Source organism: Silurus meridionalis, chromosome 1, assembly GCF_014805685.1.
Source record: "Silurus meridionalis isolate SWU-2019-XX chromosome 1, ASM1480568v1, whole genome shotgun sequence".
In the NCBI taxonomy this organism is placed as follows: Eukaryota; Metazoa; Chordata; class Actinopteri; order Siluriformes; family Siluridae; genus Silurus; species Silurus meridionalis.
The window spans coordinates 5,057,353-5,067,956 of record NC_060884.1 but is presented as its reverse complement, the minus strand read 5'-3'; the positions used below and the strand labels follow the sequence as shown (position 1 = coordinate 5,067,956).

The window sequence follows — 10,604 nt, the reverse complement described above, 5'->3', positions numbered from 1 at the left end:
GGCATCAAAACTATGAATTAACACGTGGAATTATATATGGAATTATATACATAACAAAAAAGTGTAAAACAACTGAAAAATGTCATATTCTAGGTTCTTCAAAGTAGCCACCTTTTGCTTTGATTACTGCTTTGCACACTCTTGGCATTCTCTTAATGAGCTTCAAGAGGTAGTCACCTGAAATGGTCTTCCAACAGTCTTGAAGGAGTTCCCCGAGAGATGCTTGGCACTTGTTGGCCCTTTTGCCTTCACTCTGCAGTCCAGCTCACCCCTAAACCATCTCGATTGGGTTCAGGTCCGGTGACTGTGGAGGCCAGGTCATCTGGCGCAGCACCCCATCACTCTCCTTCTTGGTCAAATAGCCCTTAATGCCTTCAGTGTGACTCTACAATTTTCATAGTCATGAAAATAAAGGAAACTCTTTGAATGAGAAGGTGTGTCCAAACTTTTGGTCTGTACTGTATGTATCAAGCATGTTTTTTTGGGGTTTTTTTTGCATCAGAGACAAAAAGTAGCCACAATAATGGCAGATTATTGCGGCACAACACTAGAGGGCGCCATTGGGAACATGGTGTCACATTTTTGTTGCACCACAGAAACTTGTTTTGTCTCGTGCTTCAGTTTCAAGCGCAAAAAAGATGGAAAACGAGGTAAGTATTTTTTTGTAGGGATGACAAAAATAAAGTGAGTGAAGAGCAGCTTATTTCGCTGCATGCATTTAAGGAGAATGTTTCAAACACATAATTAGCACTCATGCAGGTTGAGATGCTCAAACTACTGCCTTATATATATATGGAATGTGATGAGGAAGTTGAGAGAAGATTAGAGAATATTAAGTGAATTTTAGCTTTATTGGAAAACTGTAATATATTTATATACATATATATATATATAGGAGCAGCTTCATGTCACTTATTAGAGGTCACTAATATTACAAGCATATGGCTGTAAATCCTGAACTGAAAATCCTGAACATTAAACAGTGAACTCTGTTTTGCTATAAATGGTATTGTTTCAATATATATTGTAAAATTTTATATTTTATATTGGTACTATTAAAGTTTCAGTGAACTACAAAACTTTGAAAAGTAAACAATTTACAGCATCATGTTTTCTATTTATTCTTTTTAAAATATTATAAAATCATAAATGAGAAAAACAATAGCAACTTTTATTTTAATATAATTGGTATAATGGTATAATGTCCCTCAATTAAGTTTGATCTTGGCTTAAATAATGGCTTGTCAGTATCTCAGACTGCATACAAGTCATAGGTTTGGTTTATACAGTGTTTGTAAAGAAAAATTGCACATTATTACAAAAAAACATTCAAAAGAAATCATCACATATGCAAAGGACATTGGCAAAAAACAGAAAGCTTGAATTGGGTTGGTCACTGCAGTACACTCACTTCAATGTGGTATCTTCTGGTTTCTGGCACTGTACTATATACTTTTTGTATAATTTAATCTCCTCTAGTGAGTTATTTATTTCAATATGCCTGTGGTGTTAATCTAAACACTTTCACTAGATAAGTCTCTTATTTTAAAATGAAACTAATGTAACGAATTGTACGCTAGATGCCAGACGAATACTTCTGCGTAAGCACATGCTAATTAAGTGCGATGCAGGTTATACTTGTTGCAGGTTTACCTCTCATTGTCTAATCTGTACTCATGGGCTGGCTGAACCGCATTCCAGGATTGCACTTTGAGTCAATTTCTATGGAGTTCACATGCAGGAAAGGAGAAACAATGAAAAGGTGTACAGAAAAGGAATCACAGAAAGATAAAAATTTTAACATTAGGTAGAAACACAAAGCAACTCATTAAGTAACTAGTTGTGAAAATAGTGCATACTTTCCAGCTATGAATGTTTGTCTCAATGCAATTTAGGACATTTCTAGTATCTAGGTAGAAGTTACAGTGGACACATGACCCTCACTTCCCTCACGTTTCTTCCCCCAAGATACTGTCCAAAAGTTGTAAGCCCACGTTTATACAGGATGTTTTTTTATGCTGTCAAATTACAATTTCCTGTCATTGAAACCGAAAGTCTGAAATCATGACCGAGCAATGGCAGTAAAGAAGTAGCTTGGAAAGTTTGATGTGGAAGAACTCGTATGACCAGAGCCCTGACCTCAAACACCTTTTGTTATGAATTGGAACGTGACTATGTGCCAGTATCAGTGCCCCACCTTATCGATGCTTTTTTGGGTGAAGGAGCACAAATCCCCACAGCCATGTTTAAAAATCTAGAAGAGAGCGTTCCCAGTAAAGTCGAGTCTGATCTCACAGCAAATGGGGGTCCAACTCTGTGTTAATGGGTGTAATTATCAGGTGTGTCAAAATATTTTCTGAAATAACGAGTTTAAACATTTATAAAAACATTTTATTAAAAAAAAGATACAAACTTTTTATAAAGGCACTTCAATGCAGCAAATAAATAATATCCACTAACTGTTCATTTAAATTGACTAGGGTTTCTTTCACACGTTTCATTTGGTTTTCCTATACAAGTAGGCAAATAAATAAAAAAATACATTAGCCACTTACGCAATTACGCAACTACAACTATCGCTGTATGTTTTTTCATATCAAATACCTGGAATCTGATAAAATCTCTAAATTTTCAACGCAAATGTAAGTCAATCTTTGAATCACCTTTCCTTCATTCTCGCTTTTAAATAGGCAGGCAAAGTATCAATCAGACTCTCTTCTATGATGATCCCAGTCAATTTCAGTAGGTTGCAGTCACCTATTTCGGCAGGCAAAGACTCCAGCCTGTTACCCTTTAGTTCCAGACACACCAAGTGAGCCAAATTCCCAACCCTTGGCGATAAATAGACAATTCTGTTATTCCCCAGCTCCAGAGTCCTCAGCCTTTTACATGAGAACAACTCCTCTGGGAGCACTTCCAGTGAGTTGTAAGCTACAGAAAGGTGCCAGAGACTCTGCAGGATACCAATCTCTGAGGGCAGCGAGGTTAGTTGATTGTGCGAGAGATCCAGGTGCCGAAGCTTGGTGCAGTAGCACAGGTGCAATGACAGACTTTGAATCTTGTTCCAGCTCAAGTCGAGTGTCTCGAGCGAGCGCAGTTTGTTGATATGCTCAGGGATGAAGCGAATGGAGTTGTGCCATAGTCTGAGTGTGCTCAGTCGGCGGCAGTGCTGCAGGCTAAGGATTTCCTCCACGGTGATAAGCCTGTTCTCTTTCAGATCCAGCTGTTGCAGGCTGGTGAGGCTGAAAATAGCATTGGGAAGGCGCTCCAGTTCGCAGCCAATCAGCTCTAGTGTTGCCAATTTTGCTAGCTTCTTCAGACTGCTGAAGGCGTGCAGCCTGCTGCCCTCATTGTGCACGCATAACCTAAGCAGCTGGCCACCTACATCTGTAACACTGGAAGGGATCTTGGCGAGTTTCCCACGTAAGGTCAGTACACGTAGATTCTTGAGCTCCCTCAAGGTGTCTAAAGTGGCTCCACGATGGAGCTCATTTGTGAGGGGCCCATTCAGATGGAGCTCTTCCAGATTTGTTAAAGTGTACATCCACAAAGGGACTTGCTCTAGGTTGCTAAAAGTAAGGCGGAGGATTTTCAGGTTCTCTCGTAGGTACGTGAGGGCTTCTAGCTGAACTCTGGCAGTACAGTGAATAAGGGAGATTTCTTGTAAAGCAGCAAGCTGGTTCACTGTGCCAGGAATAGTTACGTTATTGATCTGTTCAAGCTTTAGAGATTCCAATTCTGGCACATCAAACACAGTGCTGGGTAAACCTGGCAACATGAACAAGTGCAGTTCTAAGCGGTCGCTAGCGTTCCTTGAGAGACGTGTGCAAAGTTTCTTGATGGGCCAATCGTGATTGAGGGTCACCTGACTCAACCTGCTCGCACTTACCTCGGAGAGAAATACAGCAAACCGCTTCGAGTAAAGAGGGTCGTACTGGTCGCTGAGGTGCAAAAGGAACGCAAAGTCATTTTTAACATCAGGGATGTCGTTGATCCCTGTCTCCAGGCGCACATTCTCAAAGGAGTATGATTTGAGTGGTCGATGAAAGAGCCAGTAAAGAGAATAGATGCATAGCAGTCCATACACGCCGACAAATCCAATGTAACAGTAGGCTAGTTTTGAGAAGAGGTGCGCTTTGTTGTTATTACAGCAGAACAAACCAAATCCAGTCAGATCAGGCGGAACTCTACAAGTGACCACAATCTCGATATTTGGTACAAGGAAAACACTATAAACAATGATGATGGCAAATTTGATCACTTTGAGTGAAGTCTGGAAAACATACATGAGGTAAAGAAGGTCAGCTTCTTCTACATGAGTCTGAAATTTTCTCACTTTCTCAAACAGAGCCTTGGCCTGCTCAGCTTCCTTTTTGTCCAGCACAGATGTTGCAGGCTCAGACTCTAGCACATTCTTTTCCCGGTCTGACACAACAGACGTAGAGCGCATAAAAGCAGTAGTTTTGTCCTCCACATCAGGGTTTTCTACTGCTGATACGTTAACTGTGTTTTTCTTCCATGCGATCATGTCTTCTCTCTCTTCCGACACCTCACTAATTGCGCGGGTGGTCCAAGGGGAGTCGAAACACTTCCCCAGGATCGACACAAACAGCTCGATCTTGGATGAGGTCCCAGGAAATTTGAACCAGAAACTGCTTGCTACCATAAAGATCATGGTGTGGATGACCACCAGGTACGGAAAGTACTTGCCATACCAGTGCACTGCCCTTTCGTAGCAGTAACTGTTTATAAAGATGTACTGGTGAATGTCCAGGTCGTTCTTTCGGCCGAACACCTCTACAATGTTCGGGGCAATATTTTTGGTGATGGCATGCTCCCATAGGCTATCGTTCGCTCTGGGTTTTAAGAGGTAACTGCAGTCCATGTCCTCATCTTGTTTTTCAGTGATTCGATCAGGAAGACAGGAGATCTTTTCTTGTGTTAGCTAACAAAAGAAAGAGTTTAGAGTCAGAGCCCAGATACCTCAAACAAGTCATATTTACACATTTATAATGTGATTCACACTATTTAATATACCATTCAATTATACCACAGCCTTGATGAAATCTCCAATTACAAATGTGTCAGATGATTGAAACAGTAGTTGTGTCTGAAATGTAAAGATATTTTACTAAGGAAAACATACTGTGTTTATAATTTCATTAATATAATTAAGTATTGTTTACCAGTATGAACAGATTCTCCTGTGTCATTTTTTTCACCATCAGAGAGTACCAATTTCTCTTTAATGTGGCAAGCACTGTATTTTTGACATATTAACTTTAAAGATGGTGAGGAAACAGCTTTTTTTTTATAGTAAAGTGTAGTAAAGTAGTGATAATAGGAACTAAACCACAAAGTGTCATGTGTTGTTTGTTAATATATTATTACAATTCCAAATTAATTAATTCAAATGGCCAAATTGCTGTATAAGAGGAATAGAACACTTTATGACTGTTGCTATAGATCAGGGGTCCCCAAACTTTTTTCAGTGAGTGAATTCCAGTGAATTTCTCCTTTCTGTAATGGAATCCCTGCAACTGTATAGACAGAAAGTTGTTTTTAATATCTTATATACACTGGTGATTAAATGTTAAAACCAATCAGTGCATAAGAAAAAAAGGGCCACAAACTCTTAGTTTTCATAGGCTTTCTAAACTTTAAAATGCTGCATTGCTACATATAATGATAATCATAATGATAAACAAACTTCCTGTGAGAACATATAAAGTATGGTAAGCTGATGTTTTTTTCTCCTATCTAAAATCTATGTCTGCACACAGAAATAATAAGAAATAAAATAATCTGTCTCACTCAATCATTTCATTGTAGGTCTAGATGGCGACATGGATCAGGCATATCATTGCTAATATAAGATCTTATAAATGAAATATTAAGCTCTAGAGAGCATCTAATCCCATTCTATTTGGATCTAGGTCAGAACAGTGCAAAAACAGGCAAACCTGTTATGTCTTACATGCATTAGAAGGCCAATGTCACTGATAAGAACCTGTTTTAAATACTGGGACTAGAAGTGAGCTCTGGATATTCCCACACATTAAAACATATATAACATTTTGGTCTATAATTAAACCTTGTGATGTGGTATATAGTTTTTATTTTACTCATATGTTCCTTTATCCCACTCTCTCTCTTTCATTTGGCTTTCATCACTTTATTTTCATTTGTCTCTTGCCAGGCCACCTCTGTTAATAATTAGTTTAGAAGTGGTTAACCTGGTTACATCATTAAAAAAGTACTCCCACATAAATAAAATAGCTCATCCATTCAAAAAGCAGCAAAACAGTCAAAGTGACGCAATACAAGTACATGGGAATGCATTGAATGTGCTATTATATGTGTAATATAAACCACAGATCCCACTGTGTTTTTTAAAGAAATCAGAACATGCATACGTAACAGTTCTTACTCACTGAGGGTCATTGTAGAATGACTCACATCTGCCAACATGCTCAATCTTAAAGTCAACAGTACAACCCTTAAAGGTGCCTTTCTGATTGATTGGCACGTGACCACACAAACCTTTGCATTGAAATATCAAAAGTCAAGTAATCACTTACTGTTAAAGTAAAGGCTGGAAAATTTTGTGTTCAAATTAGCTTCAACCATTCATGTCCCTTACATTCTTTGAACCAAAGTATTGGGACAACCGAATTCTCCTCCTATATGTGGGCCAAAATTGTTGGTTATGGTAGCATTACATATCCCTTCACTTGAAATAGGGGACCCAAACCATGAAGTAAGCTCCATGAAGATATTGGTTGGAGTGGAAGATCTTTAGTGGCCTGCTATAGAGCTCTTACGTTAAGACTATTGAACACTTTCAGGATGAATTTTAGTGCACCACAGGCCTCTTCACCTCACCTACATCAGTGCCTGACTTTACTAAAGCCCTATTACTGAAAGAAAACAAATCACCACAAGTATTTTACAAAACCTAGTGGAACATCTTCCCTGAAGAATGGAGGTTATTATAACAGCGAATTGGGGATATGAACATCAATCTTATAATTAGGTGTCCACTAATTCAGAATTTAGAATTCTAAGAATGCAATATAAGGGCAATTTGATGACTAATCAATCTAAGGGAAGTGTGGTAGCTTAGTGGTTAAAGCTCTGGCTTACTGATTGGAAGGTCATTGTTCAAGCCCTTTATTGCCAAGCTGCTACTCTTGGGCCATTGAGCAAGGCCTTTAACCCTCTGTGCTCCCTTGATGCTGTATTATGTCTGACCCCAGCTTTCCTAACATTGCTGGAATATTAGAAGAAAGAATTTCATTGTGCTGTAAGGTACATGTGACAAGTAGACAGTACTTACTAAACAAACACAATTTTTCATAACGGCTTCTTGTCTAGGTCAAAATTGGTGTTCTCTTGGTAAAACTAAAAGAAAATAAAGTAGGCAGACTGTCTCTGCCAGGAACTAGAATATAGATCAACATTTTCAGTGTTTCAACTAACCATTCTCATAGGAAGAGGATATGTTCACTACAATATGCAATCTATAATTGCAGTACTCTAAAAGGCCAACTGTATGCGTTCCCACAATTTCACTAATATTGGTATAAGTTATAATACCAAAAATGTCTTTAGACCAGCTAATGAATCATTGAAGGCAAATGAATAAGTTGTTCAAGCGAAACTAAACCAACTTATGAATTTGCAAAGCTATTTTATAGCTGGTTAATAACAAATCTAAAATGACTTTCATGCCACCTCATCTCATCTCAGACCTCTCTCACCTCATCTCCTCTCAGACCTCTCTCACCTCATCTCCTCTCAGACCTCTCTCACCTCATCTCATCTCAGACACTGCATGTGCATTTTGATAACAGAGTGAGTTAAGTGGTGTTTTGTTTACGCATTTCCTTACCTAGTGTGCTTTCACAGTAATGTTCCTGTCTGGTTATCAGCTTGATCAATGCTGATAACCAGACAGGAACATTACTGTGAAAGCACACTGGAAAAAAAAACTAATCTATGTATACCTTTTTGAATGAATAAACAAAACACCAGCCACTTGACTTGCTCTGCTAACAAAATGCACATGCAGTGTGAAGTAAGTTAAGTAAATGTGATAGGCGAAGGTTTTGTACCTGCATGGTGCACCCAAAGACGCCGATCATTAACATGGTTATGCACAGGTACTCAGAGAAGACGTCCCACCATGGCTTTAAAACCCGGAAACGGGGATTTTGTTCCGAGGTAGCATTTCGGAGCTCATTAACCGGAATCATTTTGGAATCTGCCTGTCAGATGGATGAAGAAAAATAATAAAAATGTATTAATTCAAATGAGCTGATTATGTCAATATGAGATGTCACAGGTAGATATCTGTAAAATCATAGTTTTCACGTTTTTGAATATGGCATTACAATGACTTCAGTGACTAATAACTTATTTTCAGAACTCAGAGCATTTTGGGTGGTAAAAAGGCTTGCGAAAGCTAATTAATAATTAAGCTAATTAGCTAATAAGATAATAATATTTGATAATCTATCAAATACAGAAATAAATGGCTGACTGAATGACTGGTTTTTAGAGAATGAAATTTAGAGAATCAATGTGACCTTTTATACCAGTAACCTCTGGTTTTAGTCATGAGTCTCAGAAACATTGGGGATTGAGGTGGGAATATAACCTGAATTTAAAAGTCCAGCTCAGGACAACATGCACACACACTCACACTTAGGGATAATTTAAATGAGCCAATCCACATATGCAGGTTTTTGAGAGGTCCGTGGAAACCAGAGAACCCTGAATGAAACCCACACGTTCACAATGAGAACAGCAGAAACATCAAGAAAATATGTACAACAATTGAAACTCAGCACATACTGTACACTAGATCATGATTGGTTCTGCCTCCATGGGGCCTTTTAAATATTGGGTATTCCCTTGAAGAGTATATAAAATATGATGTGTTTATATTTTCTGCCGAATCACATCCATACTCTAAAAAAATTATCTAATGAACAATGAATGTTATTGTTCTCTTGAATCTACAACACTGGTTCTGTTAAATACCTTAAATAAGGCATTACATGTAACGTATAATATTGGGGTGCAATCAGTCAAACATCGCAACCTCTGGATCGAAAGTCTCTTAAGGATACCTTCTTTCATTTACACATGGTATCAATAGTTTTTTTTTATAATTTCATATTTAACTTGTACAGGTTTTTCTTTTACTGCCTTTAACCAAAAACACCATAGTTTGCAGAATTGTTTGAGACCATTAGAAAGTTATATACCGCCGCTTTAAGCAAATTTTACCAAAATGTTCAAGATTCCTCTACAGAATAAATATATCTTATTCCTAAATAATTCAATGGAGACCACTAGAACAAGCTGAGTGACAAAAGAACTCGTGTAACCACATTAAGGAGCAAAAAAAAAAAAAGTCTTGTTAAAGTGTATATATGTTACTTTCGAAGACACAAATATATAATATGATAATATATGGAAAACGTAGGACTTCTTTGAATTATTCATAGTATAAACATAACAGTCCTTAATGAGTAACATACCTGCTTTTTCTCACGTGTTCACCATTCCTCCCAAGTCTGTGTTCCTTCATCTAATGAGTGCTGCTCCATTTCTCTTCTCTCACTGAGTCTTGGGGACCGCCGCCGGCGCTATTATAATTGGGGTTGCCAGATTGGTTTCGATTGGTTTCTAACCCAGTCTCACCTTACACACCCTACCATCTCTGTTACACTTCTATACCAATGTATGGATCTACAAAGATATAATGTATGAATGTTTTTGTTTCAGTCAATTATTAATAATAATTTTAATATCATTATTGAAAAAACAAAGCCAATCTGGCAACAGCAGTGCTAATGTACTAGGGCTAGGTGTACACAATCTCATTCTACCTGTTTATCTAAAGTAAAAGGTCGTTAAATCATTCTCATATGAAGTGTATTCTCAGTAAAAACACTCTAGACATGTTAATTGTAAGCCTAACTTTAATTTAAGTTCTATTGTGCATCAAACAACAAACAAATGATGACTCCTTGATCCGGCTATTCCTCTCTCATCATCACTGCTTATTCTGTCGTTCCACTGCGAAATTCAGTAACACTGTGTGAATAACAGGCTGATGATAACAATTAGTCACACACCCAATAATAATTTATTTTTTATGTCATAATTCTGGCCACAAAAATCCCTCGAAACACTTGTTGAATGGCCTTATTGTACTAATTGGGTGAGCGTGTGGCGCCATCATGTGGTGAAATAACCCCTGTGTTTCATTGCCGCATCCTACTTAGACTAGTTTTTCAGGCAACATCGAAAACATTATTTTATCTGAAGCCTTCATGAAACAGTTTCATTTAACAGTTTATTCTTGAAAAAACAACAACCCTACATGATCCACCAACATTATTTTCAATGCCCGGCTATTTGCATAAGCAACATGATTGGCTCATGTGTTTTATGACGTTACACTTTATGCACTGCTTGAATTTAGTTGTTGTGTAAGTCATATAATTGTTACTAAAATAATTTTGGAGACCCCCTAAATCAATTCTTTACTTGGGGGGTTTCTAATGCCTTATGGGGGGGTCCTGGAT

General features: G+C 37.9%; 1 protein-coding gene across 4 annotated transcripts; it reads right to left on the bottom strand.

The window, feature by feature from the left end:
* Positions 1-2,377: 2,377 nt before the first annotated feature.
* Positions 2,378-9,649, bottom strand: si:zfos-323e3.4 (volume-regulated anion channel subunit LRRC8E). 4 transcript variants are annotated; one of them, XM_046860553.1, is made up of 3 exons: positions 9,552-9,643; positions 8,118-8,270; positions 2,378-4,945 (listed from the first exon to the last, which is right to left on the bottom strand). In XM_046860553.1, the coding sequence occupies exons 2-3, from the start codon at positions 8,256-8,258 to the stop codon at positions 2,660-2,662; spliced, it is 2,427 nt and encodes an 808-aa protein (XP_046716509.1). In that variant the 5' UTR covers positions 8,259-8,270; positions 9,552-9,643; the 3' UTR covers positions 2,378-2,659. The 4 variants fall into 4 exon arrangements, with proteins under 4 accessions (XP_046716509.1, XP_046716607.1, XP_046716697.1 ...); XM_046860651.1 differs by having other exon boundaries at positions 8,118-8,266; positions 9,552-9,615; XM_046860741.1 differs by lacking the exon at positions 9,552-9,643 and adding an exon at positions 5,038-5,110 and having other exon boundaries at positions 8,118-8,206.
* Between the last annotated feature and the right edge of the window lie 955 nt (positions 9,650-10,604).